Source organism: Crocodylus siamensis, chromosome 4 (genome assembly GCF_052110815.1).
Source record: "Crocodylus siamensis isolate JL-2025a chromosome 4, ASM5211081v1, whole genome shotgun sequence".
NCBI classification, from domain to species: Eukaryota; Metazoa; Chordata; order Crocodylia; family Crocodylidae; genus Crocodylus; species Crocodylus siamensis.
This window is the reverse complement of record NC_143398.1, coordinates 75825943-75849260: the sequence shown is the minus strand read 5'-3', so window position 1 is coordinate 75849260 and position 23318 is coordinate 75825943. Positions and strand designations below refer to the sequence as shown.

At 39.4% G+C, this 23318-nt stretch overlaps 1 protein-coding gene across 1 annotated transcript in view; it reads right to left on the bottom strand.

Annotated features, from left to right (window-relative positions):
- PTPRQ (protein tyrosine phosphatase receptor type Q) overlaps window positions 1-23318 on the bottom strand; it is a 217980-nt gene that overhangs the window by 50663 nt on the left and 143999 nt on the right. Inside the window, exons 43-50 of the mRNA XM_090042600.1 lie at window positions 22072-22404; window positions 15754-15875; window positions 7938-8124; window positions 6047-6291; window positions 4245-4311; window positions 3207-3365; window positions 848-1070; window positions 251-324 (exon numbers count right to left, since the gene is read on the bottom strand). Of these exons, the coding sequence (XP_089898726.1) occupies window positions 251-324; window positions 848-1070; window positions 3207-3365; window positions 4245-4311; window positions 6047-6291; window positions 7938-8124; window positions 15754-15875; window positions 22072-22404 (1410 nt within the window). The remainder of the gene's footprint in view (window positions 1-250; window positions 325-847; window positions 1071-3206; window positions 3366-4244; window positions 4312-6046; window positions 6292-7937; window positions 8125-15753; window positions 15876-22071; window positions 22405-23318) is intronic.

Below are 23318 nucleotides of genomic sequence, written 5' to 3'. Positions count from 1 at the left end.
TGGGTTCAGGAGCACAGGGCTCTGCCAATGCCGTGCTGCAGGTGGGCACATGGGATTTCAGTGGACGGGGAGCTCTGCTTGAAATGTGCTGCAGCCAGGCAGCATGGAGAAACACTGGAGGCAGCCAGATCCTAGTTCCCACTGGTCTCAACTGGAGCTTGGTCATTCTGGCCCCAGCCAGAAATTGTTGCCAACCCTTGACTTGACAGCTGCCCTCTAAAATGCCTTTAATAAATTGAGTACTCCTTACCTAAAGTTTTGATAGGGTCAGAATATTCAGAATCTGTAAACTGGCCTTTAACATTTGTTGCTCTGAACTTAAATCTGTAAAATACAAGTAAGTTAACAAGGAAAAAGTAAGGTGACCAAATGTCTACACGCAAGAACTAAAACATCTCTTCAGTTAACAATGAGTCAGTACCTTTCCACTCAAGGAAAAATATGCAATCAATACACAGCCTATAATTAAAGAATGCTAATGGCACCATGTTAAAAGAACACTGTATATGCATGAAGCAGGCAGTATTTATTTTACATTTATACTTGCTGAATTCAAGTATAAGAATCTTCCATAATTAAAATAACAAAAAAGTGCTTATCTATTGTTCTCTCACACACTTTAGGGAAAAAAAATCAGTATCTGAAAATTTAAAACTACTTAGTATAGAAAATCTGATGTAGATTTGGACTCTATGTACAGTCCTTCGAAGATCATTGGCTTTTCTAGAGTAGGCTTAAAAGTACACTTCTACATATTGTCTGATGACAGCACATAGAAATACGTATTTTGTATGAGCTTTTGTTCTTGTTGTCAAATATCAATATAAGCCTAAATTAATATACTTACAAGTATTGCTTTCTTGGTTTCAGTGGGCCATTGCAGATTTTATCTTCACTGCCTGGTATCAAACATGTGGCATCAGCACCTATGACATATACATCTCCTTTACCACTCACTCCTTCCTTTCCCTCTATACATGGTGGATTAGGAAAGCCTTCATTGGTAAAATATGGCCTTGGCTTTTTGAAGTAGGCATCATACCACTTAGTAACATTCCCATCATGCTGAACTATTGCCAATAAAAAAATAATTTTAAATAATTACTTCAGTGGATTATATTTATAAAAGATAAATCAAAGATTTTAAAAGTACTTAGCACCTACAGCTGAATCCTATTTCCCTTTACAGTTTTCTGGCTGTGCAACTGCCATTTTTGGCACTTAAGCACAATTTGCAAGTCTATTGCTCAGGGGGTGTGACTGCATGGTCAGCAGGCTGAACATTTATGGTTCTCAGACATGTAAACTGGGGAGATGTAAGTCACAAAAGTCTACCTAGCAAAACACTAAGGCCAGGAGGTATTATCTGCCAGAGGAATAGGAAGGTAGCCCTCACACTACCCCAGTAGCTGAGTGGTTAGGCCACTTGTTAAGAAAGCAGAACACTCCAGGTGCCCGTAGACACGTGGGGAGGCTGCTTCAATGTGCTGTAATTACAGCATGGTGAAGCAGACTTGATTACTTAAGTTTGCTGGAGTGTGCTAATTAGCACACCTCCAGCAGCCTCTGTCTCCTGTGTCAGCGTCCCCACTGAAAACCACTCTAATGAAAATGTACCCTCCGCACCCGCATCACCAGACCATGTGTAAAAATGCCCCTAGGTTCTAGGGCATTCACAGAGAGTAGGTTTGAACCTGCATCTTTCCAGCACAGTACTCTAAGCACTAGACCACAGGTTAGGCTTTATTCAGGTCCTTCTCCAGCCCTCCTTGTTAAGCTGCTCACCTGAGCAGCCAACAAAGGGAGGAATGCAGATCCAAGAGAAAGAGAAGAAGATAAAGAGGGTATGGCTCAGGAAGATAGATGGTTCTCTAGAAAGGAAAAGCAGGCCCTGGTTTCTTAGCTTGGATCCTTGCTCCCATGCAGGAACAGAAACTTCCCTATGGATCTTTACACATTTTATGTAATAACACTGGGAAGTCCAGAGATGCAGGTTGAAGCCTCCTCTGAGTGAGAGGCCTAGAACGTGGGTCTCCTGTTTCCTGGGCAAATGCCTGATCTACTTAGCTAGTAGGGCCAAAACATGGGAATGCCTTTTTCCTTCTCCTGTTTTTTCTCAGGTCAGAATTTTGGGATTTATACACATGCTGCACAGCATACCTTCCCAGCAAGAAGGAGTCTACTGTATGTGCTCAGTAGCCACGTGAATGCTTAAATATCCCTGTCGCACAGGGGCCAGGGGCAGAATTTGAACAGATTCCGCCTCAGGCTTTTTGACTAGCTGTACTTAGCCAGGGAGTCAGAGTGCAAACTGTTCAAACTGCCAAAAAGGCCTGGAAAAAATACTATTCAGATATGACAAGTGAAATAAGATTTTGTCTCTAATATCTCCCATTTTGAAACCTAAATAAATTAGAAAAATCTTGCAATGATGCATAAGCTTCCAATGATGCATAAGCTGCAGTAGATGCTTACAACAGGAAGCACAAAGTGAAGTGCGAGAATGCTCTGCTTCCATACAGCACAGGCTAATGGCCTATGAAAGTCCAATATCTGAGACTTTCCTTTTTTAGGTAAAGAACAACAGACTGTGCAAGATCCAACTCTGAAAACTTTACTCCCATGGGTAGGCACATACTTAAAAGTAGAGCCAGAGGACACCTATATAAGTAAATGTCCACTAATACAAATAAGTGACAAACCTATAGTGCACAAAAGGGACTTATTTTAGTCCTTCTGACCATTATAAAATAGAAATGCTCTACAGATTTACATTATACACAACAATAATGGCAACAGCAGTAAAAACTTGCCAGTGGGAGTTCCAAATATTTTCATTTCACACATACAACATGTAGTATTCTTTTCAAGAAAGTTGTAGTTCTTTAAAAAAAAAAAAAAAGGAATTAAAAAAATAGATGACTGAACTCTGGAAAAGTTAATGAGGAAGAGGATGTGGGTGACTTCAGCCAGTAAGATTATGTGTGGGCGAAAATGGGTGGAGTGCTGTGGCACGGTTCAAAAAATTCATCACAAACAGATAATGCCTCAGATTTGAAGCATGAAATGGCAGGAGAGTGCAGGTATGTGATGAAATTGCTGGAGTGACTGAGTCAACTCCCTCCTCTTCTTCAAATAAAGGCAATGAAGGAACAGGTCACATGCAAGAAACTAAAAAGATTAAAAAATTAACAATTTTTTCCTACCTCCTGCTTCAGCTACAAGAACTTGTATCTTTTTAATAGGTCCATGGACATCACTATAATAACATACAGGCATTTTGATAGCAATTGTTGTATCAGTAACAAGTAGTGCCCCACTCTTATCGTAAACTGGTGTTGGTTTCTTCTTAGGGCGTGGTGGTTCTGTTTTTAAACAATGGCATGCCACAGTGTTTATTAGCTAAAATCACATGGTTCAGGCATATATTTGTGTTATAGGATAGAACTCGCTTAAGCGGGATTGCTTAGTGTCCTAATTTAAGCCTCTGATCCTGTCAAGGGGATCTTAACAAGGAGTAGAGTCTGCAAATGCCTTTATAGGATTAGAGCCCAAGAGGTAGTCTCATGAAGTAGGGAAGCCATTAAAAAAATATCGGAGATTCAGTTTCCCTATCTGCAAAAGGAGCTATGTTTTTTACCTAAGTTTATGGCATGTAGCAAGGTATAACTAGCTAGAGGTCCATGCTCTACTTCTAACAGGCAAGATTATGGGCTTAATTCTGAAATTCTTATTCATAATTAATTGTCTCCTATTCTGCAAGTTGTCAAACTGACTTTATGGGTAGTACTTATGGAGAATAGTATTATGCAAACATGAGTAAGACTACCATGTTTTACTCCTGTGTATAAGCAATTTACAAAGGAACCATAATTTACAGCAGAGATTAGAACAGAACTCATAGTTATGAGTCTCGCCTTTATGCTCATGCTTTTAGTTTATGTGGCCTCTAGAGGAAGGACAGGCACCCACGTACGTGTAAAACTAAATATACAGCAGTATTTTATATAGGGATCCCAATAGGGGAGGCACCAGCTTCTTCCTGGTGCGGGGGCGGTGCTTCCTGGTGGGAGGGCTGCACTGTAGGCAGGAATGGGGCAGGCTCAGCTGTGTGGGGTGGGTGGGGGATGACAGGATGATGCGGGGGGCAGCTATAGGGGGTTAAGGCAAATTTTGGGGTGGCTAGCTTCACTCACCCAGTGCCACCCCTGGATCCCAGTAAAGAGACCCTTTATTATGCATACCTTTTATATCCATGGTTATTTTCAGCTGGATTTTTGGCCCTGCACCAGCACTGTTGATTGCATACACCTTGAAAAGAAATTAGCATTTAATTTTAATATAAATTTATGTTAGAGTTAAATTAGTCAAACCTAAATATAGAAAGCTCAAAGAGAGATAACGAATCCTGCAATTTTATATATACACATAACACGACAAGATTGAAGGGTTTCTCTGACAGCATAAACTTTAAAATTGTAGCTTGAATGTTTTATTCATATGATCAGAATACAAGATGGGACTATACCTTATTTTAGATATACGTCAGACTGCCTTATTTAGGATCCTTCGTTCTACCTAATGTCTCCAGCCCTATTTCCTTTCCTTCCCTAGAACATGCTCTTTGCAACCTGTTCCCTAAGCCTCTTAGTTTCCCTCATGTAGCTGTCTTACATCCTTCACTCTTGTCTTAAAGATGTTACCTCTAGGATAGAATTATGATGAAAATATTTGTGTGTGTATATAAACTGTAAACAGTTGTAAAGTAATAGTATATGGTATTACCTCTAATTCTCCTTTAAAAAACAAAATATATAACAGTAGACCAAAGTCTACTCTTAGTGACGCCCAAAGTTCTTTGGATTTACAATCATTCAACTGAGAAGAATTTGGCCCACTCTGTTCACCTCTAAACTTCTTGGATTGTAGAGGAAATCAAAAACCAATTTCAATTCCTTTTCTTGTGTCATTCATACTTTGTTGGTATTTATTCCACTATTGTCTAAAATCCTAGAGAATCTTTACATGTGCTCCAAGGGGCATTGGGGAGGGAGGGGGACTTTAATTAGAGCGGCTCTGACAGCTACTCTAATTAAAGCAAGCATCTCATGCATCAGTGTGCCCACACTTCAAAATGATGATGGGGACACTTTAATTAAAGCTCATTCAACGAGCTTTAGTTAAAGCACCCCCATTGCCATTTTGAAGTGTAGAGATGCCGATACATGAAATGCAGAGGCTGCTGGAAGTGTGCTAATTAGCGCGGTCCAGCAGACTTCATTAATTAAGTCTGCTCTGAAGTGCTGTAATTAAAGGGTTATTTCCAGCAGTAGTTTTACTCTTGCTTTTCTTCCTCTCCAGTTCTAATTTGTTTGCTTCAATGGGACTATATGCAGGAGTAAAGAATCACCCCATGAATTCTGTTTCTAGAACTGGACTCTGAATTTGAAACCAATTAACAATACAAATTAACTCAAGGGTCAAAAGCCAGGCACAAGTTTATAGTTGTGGGTGATGTGTCAAAATATGACCTGGTGATCTAAAACCTAGACCAGGACAGGTGACACCAGTAGAGTTATAAGGTCATGTCTATACTGTCTCAGCAGCAATCCTGAGACCACAAACCCTGCACATTCTTTCCCACTCTACATTCACCATTTGCTGAAAACAATCTTGTACGGTTGCTGTTGGAGTGGTGTTCAAATTAGAGAGACAGAGGTAGAGATAGAGATTCTGAGAGTATCCTGACAAGTGCCAAAAAGCAACCACACAACAGGTTTCTGCAAGTGATATGCATACAGTAAAAACTAATGGGTGGGCCTGGTTTCTCAGCGGCAGAACTGGGATTGCCACGAAGGTAGTAAGACATGTCTCAAGCACCCTTAGTTCCAATTACTTCTCACCCATCCACTTGAGCCTCTGGTTACAAATAAGGTAATGACGTACAATCAGGTAACAAAAATCACACTGTTAGCCAAGGCCAGCATTCTTCATTCAGACAAGTCTCTCTCTGACACCAAAGACAGAAAACTGCATTACTACTTACACTTATGTTATATGTATAGCCTCCTTTTAGCCCTTCTATCATAGCAGTGATTGATTTATTTGTTTTGTCAATGACACTTAGATTGTGAATCTGGACAACAGAAGGGTCTTCTTCATTGTAAACCATAGCTTGATATACTTGAATATTTCCATTAGGTTCAGAGGGTGGCACAAATGTCACTTGGAATTTTGTTACTTCATTTGGTATCTTCTGAAATGTTATGTTGTTTGGTGGGTCTTTAGGCACTAAAATAAATATCTTATTAAAATATCTTATTAATCAATTTGAATTACAATGTATTATAATTATGTATGGATTTAAATCCTGGAAAGCCACAGATTATATTTTTAGATATCATCATAACATTATTGCTATTTAATTAGTTTTTATTAGAAATAACTATCTAAATACTTGGGGTTTATGCACATATAAATACCATGTAATGATAAATATTTTTAATAAAAAACCTGTTTGGTGCCAAAGTCTGTTGCTGTATGGGTATTTAATGTCACAAAGAGCAAACCTAATCATTAGAAATATATTGTAATAACACTTCATAAGCGACAACCTTACATCTCTAAACTCATCTTTTCCTGTAAGGCCCAAGTAGCAAGTTAGTCTTGAAGAATGATCTGAATGTAAAAAACAAAAAAACCCTTATTTTATCATCCCCAACTTTCAGAGCTTTTAGAGCTCCATCCTGAAAACCCTCAGCTAGTGGCAAACAGGGGGCTGTTCTATCAAGAGCCTCTTCTGAGCACAACAGTATCCTCTATCCTTTCCAATAGCCAATACCCAAACCTATTTTATAGGTCAAACATGTGCTTTGTATTCTAGCCACAAACTTATTGCAGGCCAGTGCACATCTCAGGGCACAGTATAAAACATTATCTTCCCCTATGATACAGGCATAGCCCTCTGTTGAAACAATGAGTCTGGTAGTCTATCCTCAAAGTACCAAATCCCAGGATCATTTTACCAGGGTCTCTGTCTAAAATAAATGGCTGTACCACATATAGAAAAGCCAGGTGAGATGAGCCGCAGAAACAATTATAATTGTCTTTAGCCCACATAAGAAATCATCGAACAGCAGACAAGTGACCTTCCTGGTATAAACTTGTTTTCACTGGTTAGTGGTACCAAGGTCAGTTGACACATCTAAGAGTACGGACGCTACATTTTCATACACAGTTCACTGACAGGAAGCCAGCCCTATATCCAGACCTGAAACTATAGTTAAAGCTATAGTTAAAAGACTAAAGTTCTAAACCAGTTGATAATTAGAAAATGTGTCATGTCATGCAGCAAAATTATATATAGTCAATTTAGTTAGGTTTTTTTTTAAAGAACAGCTTAACAAAATAATTCAAAACCAGCAGAGAGGTGATTAAAAATTTATCAGCAGCACTTTGTCATAAGTGAACTAATATTCTCAAGCTATTATATTTTTTCATTTAGCTGCACTATCATATAAAAGGATAAAGCCTTAAGCCTTTTGATTCCTGCATGTAATTGCTGACTGGACTGATATTCAGCCTGGAATCAGGAGAGCTGCGTTTCATTCCCAACTCTGCCACTGAAAACACTGAACTCTTTGTCTCAGTGCCTCCAGCTGTAAAAAAGGTATTATGATACCTATATTTAAAGTGTAAAGCACTTTAAGATGTATGGGCTATAAAGGCTAAGTGTTATTATTTATTTATTATCACTTTTCTGGCTACAAGAATAATTTAAATAGAAGAAAAAACATAAAAGCATTTAATGTGAAAGCAAAATCTAAAGCTGCATTGAAAACATCTAGCACCTAACATTTATATTTTATTTACTGAACAGATATAATGGAAAAAAGGAACTGTAAAGTTACATTAAGTTAAACAACAAAAACACTTACCTGCTTCAAAAGTGGAGACAATTACTGGTGTGCTAGCTTTGCCCTCAAGATATGCAGCATTTACATCTCCTGTAAAGGCGATGATTACCACAGAATATTTTGTAAATGCTTTTAAATCTGAAATTTCCAGGGCTCTATCCTCATCATTTGTCTTAAGAAATACAGCTTTGTAATTGTCACTATCTACCTGTAAAATAAATAAACACAACACTACAAGAAAGAGGATGTTACATGAACAGAATATTATGTTTAATATATATTTATATATGATAGAAAATGAGAGTGCGGTAGCAGGGTAATTAAGTAGTTGTGCTAGTGCTTCAAAAGTGTGAGTTCAAGCCTTATTCCAAACCTATAACAAAGGCTGTCTGCTTCCAGTCAGCTCATCAGGAAATGGTAACATGGTCAAGAATGTAAAATTTAAGGTACCCATACATGATGTTAACCACAGCACTCAGGTGTGTGCAGTTGACTACAGAAACTGGCATGCCTGGTTCTGTATGCTGAGGAGGACTTTTAACATTTTCTTTTGCTATACACAAACCCATGTACACAGGTATGCAAGAATCCCAGTTATCAAAACTGAATTGCTGCATAGTGGAGTTATAAAATAATAAATACACTACTGTTTTTAGCATACATCTTCAAACAGAAAACCCCTGGCACAGTGGGATCAACTTAGTTGTAGCTAGTCACCACTGTAATACAACCAACAAATATTGTTTTAACTGCTAAAAAATAAAGGCACAGAAACATTCTCCTGTGCAGATTCTTAGCTCATTTTTCTCTGAAGCGTATTCAGAAAAAAGAGAAGATAATGAGAATGACTAATTCTACCTATATACAGCCACACTAGCACTCTAATAAACTGTAGGATCATTAAGAATAAGTCTGTAACTAGGGTTTTGGATTTCAGAAGGGCAAAATCATTCGAGAAATGAATTAAAGGCGGCTGATAGGATGCAATAGCTGAAGGATTTAAATGTAGAAATGAAATTACTTCAAGTCAGTAGTACAAATACTATTTGGATCTTGCTTCCCAAGCAAGTGCTAAGGTCTATGGATCTATTTGGATAAATAAGCATCTGAAGCAACAAGCAATGGTGCTTACTTCCTGGGCTTTGAAGCTGCATGAAGGCAGGGGCTGAATGCCACCACTGCTTGTCGTCCTTTTTCCCATGGTGCCAAATTCACGTGGAGCCAGGGTTCTGGAGAAAGGGAGGGTGAACGGCAGCAATGCTCACCTCCAGGATCCAGAGCTATGTGAAAGCAGGGTCTCTGGCCAGGGCCTGCGCTGACCAGCTGGTGAGCTCAGAGCTCATGGCCAGGTAGAGCTGCAACTGGAGCATGTATTTGCATGCCAATGAACAGAGAGGTCACTGGCATCTAGTATCATGGCAAAGAGGGTCTGGCTGTGTACAGAGCTAACCTTACTGTGCATGTGTCACACAGCTGAAGGGGTGCTTGTGTCCTCACCCTCTGCACTGTGATCCTGGATCCACTCATGTTCAAACTCCCCTTGCCTGAAGGAGATGTAAAACTTGTGTCTTCTTCTCCTTGGGAAAACAGTTTAAGCCTTGGCCTAGGAGGTACACACTAGGCTAAGCATAGGCAATGCTGAATTGCAAATTGTACATAATTTCTAAAACCCAAATTTACATGGCTAGGTAGGGGCTCTTTTGGCTCAAACAGCAAGGTATACCCATTCCATTTAATATTTTCATAGAGACCTTGGTACAGGAACTAGATCTATGTTTATAAGATTCACAGATGATAAATAACTGGAAAATACTTCCAAGAGGAGGAAGGATTGGATTATCATAAAAGAAGAATTAGAAAATTTCATGGACTGGACTAATAAAAAGGGTATGAACTTTAATAGTACAAAGTGCAAAATTATGTACTTAGGGCCTAATATCCAGATCTTTACTATAAACTGTTGTCTCACAGACTGCAGGTGATGAAGAAAAAGAGAGATTGGTCTCTCAATTGCAAACGACTAACACAGAAAACATAGTTTACACAGAAAAATTGAAAGCACTGCATTTGTTTGGTCTAGAAAGGAGAAGAGTGAGGAAGGATGCAAGCAGAATATTCAAATATAGATATGGTCATTATAGAAAGGGGGGAGATACATTGTTCTCAACATTCATCCAGGTTATAACATCAAGGTATTTTAGACATTAGAAAGCACTAGAACTTGTTACCAAGGAAAGCTAAGGACCCTCCATCACTGGAATGGTTTAAGAATGGATTAGATAAATCTCTCTTAGGGCCTTGTTGCATGGGCCTTTTGAGCGCTCCTGGAGCTCTTAACCCTGGATTGTCCACACACTAACACCTGAAGCTGGTTTTAAGCACTTGTTATTGACTTAAAGTTATGCCACTCTAGGGCAGAATTCTCTCTTATCTGTCCTACCCTGCTCCTGTTACACAAAGGTGTTGCTACTCTAAACTACACCTCAGTATAAACACTCCCCCCACCCCCCTCCACTGGCCTGGATTGGGTTTACTAACCCCCTCACCCTTCCCAGCACCCCAGATCCATTGCTCATTGCCACCTGCTTCACCACCTGCTTATTTGTGGCTGCCTGTGCTGTCTGTCCCAGGGAAGCAGGCAGGGAAGGATTAAAGTGCCTCCCTGTCTGCCATTCTCTTGGCCAGAAGAGCAGCAGCCCAGCAGCTTTGGTGGCCAGGGAGGCAGGTTAACACTGCCCTGCTCACTCCCCTAGAAAGAACAGAATGGACAGCCACAAGTAAGTAATACCCCAGGGATCAGGGGAGGCAAAGGGGAACCTCAAAGAGAAGGGGGTAAACCCAGATTAGGGGGTTTGGAGGGTGAAGTGGAATAGTTGCCTGGTGAGTCTGTTCTAATACTGGAGTCTATATAAAACAGTAGATAAGAGGAAAAGGAAGATTTCCAGCAAATGATCAAACACCATTTTATATAATCCCCTCTTTATGTTTATTCCCACCATTCTAATATTTTACAAATAATGTTTTCATAATTATTTCTTCAACGTGTAATTTGAAAAGAAGATTAGGTAGCTATACAGTAGTTTTCCCACTGGGTATAATCTGTATTAAATGCAGCTGCTAAAGCATTAGAATCATTCAAGCGCACTTCTACTTTGACAGATGTGCCTCTATCCCCACTGAGAGTTAACCTTAACTAAAGTTTCTGATGCACTAACCAGACATTCATTTCCCAGGATGACTATCAAAAGATGAGGTACTTTTTTGTATCTCACTATCAAAAATATGACATTTAAATATTTACAATTGAAGTAGACTACAATGTTGAAAACTGTAAAACTAAACTTATTTATATTTATTTTCCCCCAAAAAGATTTACAGTCTGATATATTGCATAAATTATTCTCATGAAAGTGAAGTGCGACAGTAAAATATTATTCAACAGGGTAGTGGTGGCAGAATAATTTTCTGATTTAGTGTTCCTGAAATTGACAACTGACAAAAGAAACTTTGAATTTCCTTAAGTGGATGGTAAGGATATGGTAAGGTTATTAAAAATTAGGAAATGACAAGAGAGCAGCTCTGAATTTAATGAAGCCTGTGAACAGATATTACAAATCCTTAAAGAGGGTGAACTAAGAACTGAAATGGTAAAATGTATGCTTATTGTAAATTATAGAACATTCATGATATTTGGAGACTTCATGTACAATTTTCCCAAAGGTCCACCAAAACTTACATCTGAACTTTTATTAGAGACAGGTTATGACAGTTTAACTGGACTTTAAATAGGTGAGAGAGTCTACTTAAGGCTGTTTGCTGCACAGCTGACACCTGTAGAATCTGATCATTGATAACAGAGGACTCGATTAAGAAGCAATCTCCACAGTTAACTCTAGACACTTGAAACATATTCCAGAACTGAACATTTCCTTATATAAATTTTTGGAGACTGGTTGATTATTAAAACAATATTTTAAACCCATGCTGAATGCTTATCAACACATTTGAGAAGTGCATTAGGATATTTCATTATATATAATCACAAAAGTCAAAGACCCACACGAGTCTAGCTACCTAGTGTTCTAACCTATTGCTGGTTAAGATGCACTAGTTTATATAACAAATGGCTCATAAGGGAATGATGTGCTTAGCATCATGTAAGCTCTGCCTTTGCCTCCCCAATTCAAATGATAATGTATAACTAAGCTGATTGGAGACAGACTTGGGCAGAAATCTGGAGTGAAGTCCACACACATACCTCTGGAACCACAGCGAGATCGCTTAACTGCACTGGTGCCATTCCCATTATCATGAACAATATTGCTTGGATATTTATAACTGTATTATTATCAAAGATGTGAATAAATCCTGCTAAACATTTAGGAACCGGAAACTCAAAAGGAAGGGAGATAAAATGTGTACATAGAACTATGAAATGTTTCATGCAAACATGATTTTTGACTGGGATTGATAATAGCTTTGCAAAAAGATGGAAGAAAAGTTTTGACTGATGAAATGTTATGACATTTACCATAAGTTACAGCAGATTTATAGAAATAAATACATCTTTTCCTTTATTAAAATTAGAGCGATCAATAAACTGGGTGGCCCCTCTTCTCTAGTCTTTCATAATGATACCCATGATTTCAATTTCCCTTTAACACTTCCACTACTGTTTTAAATCCATCCTCTTACGGAGTGTTGCTGTAATAGGAACGGCATACTACCTCTATAGTGCGGTGTGCTGGTAGGTAGAACTAAAATGGTAGGAACAGCTGAGATCAGCATTGCCATCTCAAGATTTTATTGTGAAACAAGGCAAACCAATCATACTTTTTCAACTGATTTGGGGACCCTGATTTTTGTGTAACAAAGGATAGCAATGCTCAAACAGAAGGCAAATATACCAGCTGTGGAGTGTAAATAAAATCAAAACTGTAGTTCAATTCAAGTCTCTCTGCTCAGGTGATGGCTTTATTAATATAAAGATAATTTCAAAACAGCATCAAAATAATATAGACTATTTGGTAACCATCAAGAGCATTCTTTGCAGGTTTCATGGAAATAGGAGGTTCTGTTTGATTCCTGAATATGCTGGAAATAAATGAGCATTTCCTGGCAAGCTTCTTCTGGTCTGATATCTTGTCAAGGCTGGGGGTTTGGTAACATTTTTTTAAAGAAGATAACTGGAGGGAAAATGTGGTTTGACTTTGAGGCCAAGTTCTTTGTTTCCCCAAAGCATTAAGTGAGGAGGATTACACCATAATAGATAAAGCCTTCAAGGTGTAACATTATCCATGAGATAACCATACTTAGTCTCCATCTGACAAAAAAAATTAGTTGCTATTGTTATTATCATCATTATTGCTATTGTTGTTACTGCTGCTTGAGGGCTGTTCCAGAAAGTCTGAAGATACAACTAGGGCAGCAATATGTCTTGGATCCTGCTTTGACCAATAAGGAAGAACCAGGTGAGGATGTGAAGTTGTGATCATGATCTTAGGACAGGAAAAGCATGAGGCTGGCAGAACTAAAACACTGGATTTCAAAAAGGTGCATTTCAACCAACTCAAGAAGATAGTAGGTATGGTGCTATGGAAGGATAGACTGAAGGATAAAGGTGCCCAGGAGGGCCGGAAGCTTCTAAAGGGCACAGAGAAGCTGTTTTGACACAATGGAGTCACAAGAGGAAAGACAAGAGACCCATGTGGCTCCACAAGGAGCTTCTAGGGTGTTTCAAATACAAAAGGAAAGTATACAGGCAATGGAGAGACGGGCAGGTCACCAAAGAAATATTAGGAAACAGCAAGAACTTGTAGGGACAAAATCAGGAAGGCAATGGTAAAAGATGAGCTTCACTTGGCAAGGAAAGTTAAAGACAAGAGAAGGTTCTATACATACATTGATCAAAAAAGATGTGGGTACAGTTCTAAACAGCTAGGGCAAACTATTAACAGAAGAAAAGAAGATGGAGCTCCTCAAATCCACTTTGTCTTCACAAAACATTTCAAGCTGCAAGCAGACATTAGATAAGAATTACTTGGATAAGGAAGGGGTCAAGCTGAGGGATGAGAGCGCTTTTCATGGCCCTAAATGAATTTAAAATCAGCAGGGACTGGTGAACTTCATCCCAGGGTACTGAAGGAATAAGCAGAAGAGATCTTGGACCTTGGCAATAATATTTTTAAACTTGTGGGAGACAACAGCTACCTGAGAATTGGAAAGGGGACAACATAATTGCCTTCTTTAAAAAAGGCAAAAGGAGGACCTAGGGAAATATAAACTGGTTAGCCTCACTTCAATACACAGGAAGTTACTGGATCATATTAAAAGAAACTCTATTTGCCAGCATCTGGAGAAGGAAAAGTTGATCACAAGCAGCCAGCACGCATTGACTAAAATGAATTGTTTCAAACAAACTTGATCTCTCTCTTTGACAAGATAATGAGTTGGATGGATAAAGGGAATGCTGGTGATAGGGAATGCTGGAGATACAGTGTATCTGGACTTCAGAAAGGCTTTTGACAAAGTCCCACATGACTAGAGCAGGATGCAGACCAATGGCTTGAAGTTGCAGCAAAGTAGGTTTGAATATCAGGAAAATCTTCTTCACTATTAGAACAGTGAAGCAGTTGAACAGACTGCCTAGGGAAGTTGTGGAATTGCCATCACCAGAGGTGTCCACGAAGTTGGATAACCATTTGTCAGGGATGAACTAAGAGTAGCTATGCCTATGCTATGTGTTGGGTTTTTCCCATGCTTCTAGGATTAGATAGTTGCCACCTGAGGTCAGCATTAGGGTTTTTTCCCCTTCCTATTGCTCCATGTCAGGATTTTTCCCCACTTCCTTAGGAACATGTGGCTGCAGCCAGGGCTGGGGATTTTGACTGGAGTGTGCCAATGCTCCTGCTGGAATTAAAACCCAGAGGGTTCCTGGTTAGAGGGTCTTGCCCCTCCACTCAGGGTCAGACCTATCACCACATTTGGGGTTAGGAAGGAATATTACCCCATGATCAGACTGGGATGGACTGTGGGGATATTTGCCTTTCTCTGTACTTCCTTGGATCTATCAAGTGTGTTTTAATCATCCTTGCAGCAGCAGGACACTGACAGCAGCTGTCTTGCTTTGCCTGTGGCAGCTTAGGATGCTGTGCCTGGTGGTTGTGTGACAGGGTTGATTGTGTAGTTTTAGTAACAGGTGACACAGATTTTGTAAGGGATGATCTGGATAGGGATGGTCCTGCCTAGGGCAGGGTAGTGGACTTGATGGCCTCTAGAGGTCCCATCTAGCCCTACTTTTCCATGACTCTGAACCAGAAGGCCACTGGCCAGGGCAATAATGGGACAAACAGTGTCACAGTACAGGATGACCTGGCTACAGAAAGAGGATCACTCCTACCAACAGCACATCTGTGAGCTCTTAAGCTAGTCATTTAATCTTTCACAGAAAGATCATTCAAGGAGGTAATATAACTGCTGACTTTTATGCATAGTTTCATAAACTCTATAGTACTACACATTTTTGTATCGATCTTAAAGTTATATCTTTTTGTTTAACAAAGCTGATTTGAATAAGGAGCTACAAGGTTTCCTGCAAACATGCATACTTCAATATCAAAGACTTAGTTTGCTTTCAAATATGAAAATCATAATTTTCTCAAACTGTGTTCACTTCTTATGCCCAGAGCCTAGTCTAAATGGAAGCGTGTATTTTGTTGGGTCTGGCTTTCATTTATCCTGCAGTTTCTATAAAAAACATCTTTATAAGAATAATTTTAGATACTATCAGAAATCTCTATCATTATTGGCCAAAAAATAAATATTTGAACTGTCTTACTGAGGTAATGTTTATGAGGTAGCTTGTTGGTCCAGTAATGATGTCAGGTTCATTCCAGCTGATATTAATACTGTGAGGAGATACAGCCACTACAGTTACATTTTCTGGAGGACCATCTGGAGCTGTGAAAAAAGTGATGCATATACAAATCAGTGCTGAATTGGTTCACAACACATAATACATTATTTTCAGTCACCAGATGCTATTCTTTTACCATTTGAAAATAGCAAAAAAGGTTCCAGACCTATACCATGAATTAGTTATGCTGTTCAAAGAAGTATACTTACCTGGCACAAATAATTTCCATATGGAAAATGAAGGGGGCACTGCATAAAGTATAGCCTGTGGCCTGATGGTTACAGCACTGTGCTCAGAAGTGAGAAAGCAATATATGTTCAAACCCCTCTGGAAGAGGGGCATAGAATATAATTAGGTGCCATAACCATTTGGCTATCGAGCAAAAACATAGAGGAGCTGCTGCTTCCTCCTGCTGATTTTAGATTGGGCCACAGTTTTGGCATGTGTAGGCAGAGCCACATACCTGTCTAGCCAGTACATCCTACTGTACATAGTCAGTAGTTCTGTGGATGCTTACTTGTCCATATTGCAATGCAATATTGCAATGGAATAGGATGACAAAATGTGTGCAAGAGCCAAAAACAGCAGTCACATAGCTAGGAAACTGACATTTGGGCACAGAAAGTGAAATAGGATTTTGCCCTAGAACTCCAAACTACCAGCCAATGATTTTTTTATTACTCCATTTGCAAAACAAAAAAGAAATAGAATATATTTTATCTTTTCATTTAGTCAAGCAAGTAATTTACATTTATATGCAAGATAAGGATTTTGGGACCTAAAACTGATTTTAGTGCAATCTAACCTTACTGTATAACCTTATAACAATGTTCTAACTTTAGAAATGCAGCATTCCATACAGGCTATTTGTGAAAACTTTTAGGTTTCTGTTTGGAAATTTGTCCTCTGTTACACTGTAATGAAGTCATGTACATAAAATATAGCTAAGCATCATTATCTACCTTTTCCCCCCGTCATAATAAGAAAATGATTAGACAGTATTAAAAATGTAGGAATGTTTTTTGAAAATCATCTATATAATTGGAAAGGAGACTTAAAACTGGAAGTATGCTATCTGAAAACTCTTGGTATCACAATAAACATCTTTTAAAAAGACTTTGTCTCAGTGGAAACTGTCATATCCTGATTTAGGATTGTTTGTTAAATGAGTCTAGTCAGTAATGGAGCGAGATATCACTATACCCTTTCTCTTATAAATCATAGCAATTTACTCAGTAGAAATGACCTAGTCTTATTCTCTCATTCCCCCATAATCCAATCACTTCCTCTCATAAGCACTTTTCTCCTGGTTTTCACAATAATGCATTTTCTGTAACTAACAACCATCATTTCCTGATTATCATGCTTCTATCCTTGCACAGGAATGTGGGTCTTATGGAGGTCAGGGTCATCTTTCCCATCCATCTGTGTCCTGATGCTATGGCAGCAGTTAAGTGTGCTAGCTGGAAGGTGAGTCTGGATAGCCCATCATTTTAGCATAATCTTCAAAAACAAGACTGAATACCCTAACCTTCTAATGGAAATTCATGCTTGCCAGTTTGGTTAAGGCCCAAGTTCCTAGGCAAAGGGAAAAAGGTATTCTGTCCCATTATTTCATTTTTAAGTAATATAAAACTTTTCTACCAATATTTTTACATATTCATCACATATATATCAGTACATCTTCCCTTCCAATGTTTCCCACTGAGAGAATGAAAGGGATAAAGAAATCCACGCCCCTTCAAGGCAAAACTGTCACAAGAGGGATATAACAAGGAATATAGTATCATTCCCCTCCCTTTGACCCCACAAAGGTATTTCTACAAGAACTCCATGGCATAGGCTATTTGCAAAAGTCAGGAAGGGTGGTGCTGCAAAGGGAAATGATCAGAAGTGGAGAAGAATCCCTGTGCATGGCATCATCCACCTGTAAATGCATGGGAATTTCTCTGTGTCGTGAAATGCTGATAAGGTGCCAGCTGTATGTTACAAATTTCCACTGCACACCTTTTTAGTGCCTGGGACCATGTACAAGTAGAAAAGAAGAAATCACCCTGCCACATCAGAAGTGAGGTTTAGGGAATGTCACATAGGTTCTGGCCCTCTGCACATAAACCTGGGGCTTTTAGGGATGCCTCCATACCTGCAGGTTTCCCTTGCACATCTCAATATACCCAAAGCTCTAGGAGACCTTTTAGCTTGCCAAAAACTACCAAGTTCTGTATTTATGCATTATGAACTTTCTGGCCTCTGTACCATTCATTTTCATCGAATTCAAAGTGATTTTCTTTGAACAACATGACCTAAGCCATAAAACAGAATCTCTTGTTTCTAACGAATGCAAACATAAATATCAAGCCAAGGGCAGATACAAAAAACAAAACAAAGAGTTTCCCTGAATACGGAAAATGTTGGTTTGCGCTCCCCATGACTGGTGTCATAAAACTATGATCTACTATGCCAGTAACTGTACAAAGTTAGATCATGCTGAAAATATTTCATCTTGCAAAACGGAGCAGGTTGTTTGAGTAATCCATCAGCTATGCAACAACAGTGCTATCAAACTATTTTATGAGACAGTAAGACAATTCCTATGAGGATAATCTACAAAACAGAGAGCTGAGTAATTTATCTGGATGTGAGAACTGGATTAATATGGAGTAATATACTGCTCTGTACTCCAAAACACAACATCACTGCTATCATTGTTGTAAATGTGTAAACAGGTTCAAGAAGCTAGGCAGGAATTCCTGCTGTTTTAAAATCAACTTTGTAGTGATGTGTACTGTAATGAGTGAACTCCTCAGTTTAATATTTGAATATTCAGTGAATTTAACTTTTTTCCACTTGATCAGGGATTCACAACTTTTGTGGGTGCAGACTGCTTTCTGTGACCTGCCCTGGGCACAAGTGTCTGCCCCTTCTCCCCACAAAGAGAGTAGCCAACTGCCAGTGCTCATCCTTGATGATGATCCCCAACCTCTCTGCAGCAAGGGTAAATGCAGATGGAGTGGAGAAACAAGGCCAAGTGCAGATAGAGTGGAGGGGAACTCTACAGAAAGGATGAGCAGCACTGTACAGTTTTGTGCCACTGATCCACCATGCCAGATTGGACTTTTGCAGGCCAGGTCCAGCCCATGGGCCATAGGTTGTCACTGCACTAGATATTGCTGCTCAAGGACAGTTGTTCACATATTTTATTGAATAAAAAAAAAAAAAATTAGTTGAGATACTGAGGTTATATTATGTGAAATACTTCATTACAATAAATCACATCCTTATAAATTAAGTACCACTAGATCTCATTTTAAATAGTGTAAATACTTTTTGAGTCAGAAAACAATGGTCATCGTGTTTTCTTTGAGACTAAAAAGAATAAAAGTTATTGGTAAACCAATTATTTATACAGAAAAACCATTTGAATTCTATTTTACAGAACAACTAAAAGAACTTTAGTTTTGGCCAGGGCAACACTTGAAGAGGAATTTCTTTAGGACCAGAAACATTAGACTAAAATCTGCCCTCTAATGTGCACTTGCAACTCTCACTGATTTCTATGGGCTGAATGTCCCAGCTATTTTACATTGCAGTAAAAAACCCTTAAGCCCCTACAGGCCATGTTAACTGACTCTATCCTAGCAGACTAATCCAGAGAGTGCTTGGTCCAGCTTAAGAGGGAAAGAAGAGAGGGAACCATACCTCTTCTATAGACAAAATGTGCAGAGCTGCCAGAAGTGCCATGACTACTTTATATACATCTCAGTCGTCTCTCTTCTGTTGCTGGTACAGCATTGTTACATACCTAGGACTGCAATAATGCTGGCCACAAAGGTTCTCATTTCTTACAACATACACAAATGATAAATAAATAAATAAAGCCACTAGGTGGTGAGAGGTATGGAAGCTGGTTTAGCTAGTTCAAAAGCTGTCTCTTCTACAGACCTGTGGGCTAAGTACAGATAGTCAAAAAGCCCCTGGAAGAAGCACTCTATTGTGCCTTACTTCAAGTGCTATTAGAGTGTGACAAACCAAACAGATGTCCACTGTTCAGTGGGAGAGGCGTAGAGCCTTCCTGCACTGGTCGCCAGAAGAGCTCCTGCACAACTTCCAGGGGGCTGCCCAAGTGCCCCCTCTCCCCAGCCCTCCCAATCCCACCCCCACCTGCTGGTGTCCATCAGTAGCAGCTGTGGGATGGAGAGACCTTGCAGTCCTTCCCCCAGTGGCACAAATGCAAAGACCAGTAAAGACGGTTTACTGGTGGGTGCTAGTCTGGGATGCCTGTTTTCATTCAATTCTCTACTTTCCCTACAGACTTGCTGTGCGACTCTAGGGTTTGTATTAAAAATACTTATCTTCCCATCTACCATCTCCCCTTCAGATAGCACCTAAATTTTCAGCACAAAAATTCTGCTTCCAGACATGACTGCAATTCACACCTAACTTCAGCTGGGATTCACAAGCTAGGTGCTCCTCTAATTTGCTTATAGGACATTAATCCATCTGGCATTCTGATCAGGTGCAATTCAAAACACAGCAGCAACCTCCACTTTCCCTTCAAAGTACATGTGTACAACTGCAGATCGGTTATGAACATTCACTAAAGTTGTGAGACATGCATACAAAAAATTGCATCATTTGCCTGAAAGGATTCAAACCACCTCACACTTCTTTGCCATGTGCCATTATCACAAGGCTGTAGGGTATTCTGGTTGCAGCATTCTTACCTCCTCTGCTGAAGGTGTTCCACTGCTGATGGAATCCTTAAAGTTTCTTTGGGCTGGGGACAACATGAGCAAGCATGAGCAGGACTCTGTAGTCTTGCAGTTAGGACACTTCTTGTAGGGGAGACTGGTTTCCTGCCCCTGCTCCAATGACTGTTCCTGTGTATTATCTTAAATTAGGTGCTGTATTGTTGTCTCAAGTCCTTCTATGGACACAGGGCAAGTATCTCTGTACCTTACTTCCCTGTCTATAAAGCTAAGCTAAGTGATAATGTCAAGTGATGTAGGGTTTAGGTGGTTTTTCCCCCCCTAATATAAACATGCCCTTTAAAAAGGGTACTGAAAACCATTCACTCAACTGAAAGCAAACTAACTTCACACAGAACAAAGAAAAGCCATCAGATTTCACTTCTGACTGCAACTCGATCTAACCTGGTGATTGACATGTAAAGTCTCCAAAATAGTTAATATTTCACTTGACCAAAAATATCTAAGCATTTTATCAGTAACTTTTTTTTACTAGATTACTGTAGGAACCAGTTCTATCCTAAACAACAGCACCTTAAAGCTGTTATTTACATGATATTGTCAAGAAATCTAGGTAGTTCTCTGTGGGTGCATCTACATGAGCAATTAATGTGACCCAATAAACTTTGGAGCCACTTGAGCTCATGGAAACTGTTCCTGGGGGCAGCGTCTACACATGCATCCAGGACAGCAACACTTTCGAGCCAGGGCAAAGTTGGCCTTGGCTGGCAGTTGGCTTTGCGGGGGGATCAGCCCTGGGCTCTGGGTGGCATCATGGGGCACTGGAAGGGCTGGCTGTGGCATGAGAGTGCTGAAAATGCAGAGCCATGTGGCTCAGTGGCAAGCAGCTCCTGCACTTAAGGACCCTTGTGCCCCAGCCAGCCCCGGTAACTGTCCACACCTGCGTTTCATCACACTTAATTACTCTACCATAAGATACTCGTACTGGCCCCAACAGTACTATCTTACGGTAGAGTTAATTTACTGTGCTCTAACACTGGTGCACATGTAGATGGTGACACTTTACTGAAGAGCTAACTAGTTAATTCCACAGTAAAGCACACTTGTAGATTCACCTGTAACTACTATTTACTTTCTAACCCAGAGAATGTCAGTAGATTGGTGAAAAGATACATTTTAAATAAGTGAGTTTTTAAAATGTGTGCTGTTTTCACTGAACCAGCAACTTTTACCTGGGAATATCTAAGGAAACATTAGACAATCCTGAGTAGTCAGAAATCTGACATGTCAATTTTAGTTGCAGGTTGTGGCTAAGAAATTAAATTATCATTTTTTAAACAGCTGAGAGTCTAGAATTCGACAAGGTTTTTAGGGCCCAAGCATTTTAACTGAAAAATGACAGGGAGAATATATTAAATGTGTACAGTTACACCTGGTTTTTTTTTAGCTGTACATTGCTACTGTGTTTACATATATAGGTGGAAACAATATTAGGATAGCAATACAAGGTATGACAGTTATCCTTACTTACAGCCAGGCAGCATTTGTGTAGAAATCCAGGGTGAAGAACTGCCATAACCAGCATTTGTACTTGCTGCCACTTTAAACCGATACCATCTGAATTTTTTTAGTTCACGTACGGTCTCCTCAATATGGTCTCCAACAACATTTCCATGTGAGTACTGAACCTTCTCATACTCCACACATCCATTGATTTCCCAGTCTTCACAATGCATTGACTGTAGCTGGATAGTAATCTTGTAGTTTTGGAAGTAGCCAAGGATGGTATCTGGTGTTATCCATCTCAAGGTCACACTTGTTGACTGCACACTGGAAAAAGCAATATCTCTGGGAGCACTGGGAACTATAAATTAAAACAATTTTAATTTAACATAAGATACCTTACTTGAATGACAAACAGTTTTAATTAAAAGGCGAACTCGGGAATAAATATTAATATCTATCTGTTCTCACACACATACACACACACACCCCTCCACCCCACACATGGCAATAAGGTTTTGGCTTAAAGAAAACTATTTGTATGTGTGGCCTGAAGTGGTAACTCTTTAGACAGGAAATGTTGCTGTTGCTGCACTTGGGCCCATACGTCAGGTGGAGAAGGAACGTCTGCTATTACTGCCTCCTTTTATTTTGAAATCCCAAATCATCTCCCACTGTCTTGGTAACATATGTGAACTTTAGGCAATGTCAAAAGACATTTTGATTTAACTTTCAGTGTATAAGTCAGGGATGGAGTGCATGCAGCACACAAGGCAATCTTTACAGTTTAATTCTTTATTAAACCAATGTATTAAATGAAAAAGAATTTGAAAAGCAATACATGGAATCCTGTGTCCTTCCTGCACTGATTCATTAATCTGTGTGTGCGCCTGTGTGGGCAGTCCAGTTTGCTCCTTGAGAACATTCTGAGGACTTCTGTTCAGTCATAGTGTCAGCCATCCATTGGAAAGTGCACCTTGCAGGTGGTCCTCAATAAAGTTTGAGTTTATATAACTCAAACTCCTGATATAAACTGGAGTGGAATGCATCTATTAGGTTCATGTATCCTAAAACCACAAACTTGCTATTGCTTACTGGCTGATATATGTATCCCCATGAACACCTACTGTGAACTCCAACAAAGGTGCTTAAGCAACTTTATTTAACGGATGGAGCACAAAGATGCATAACTCATTTTTCTGAATTCCATTTACAGACCCAATAAAACAAATTTTAGATAAGACAATGCATAGCATCACTGTGACTAGGGGCTTT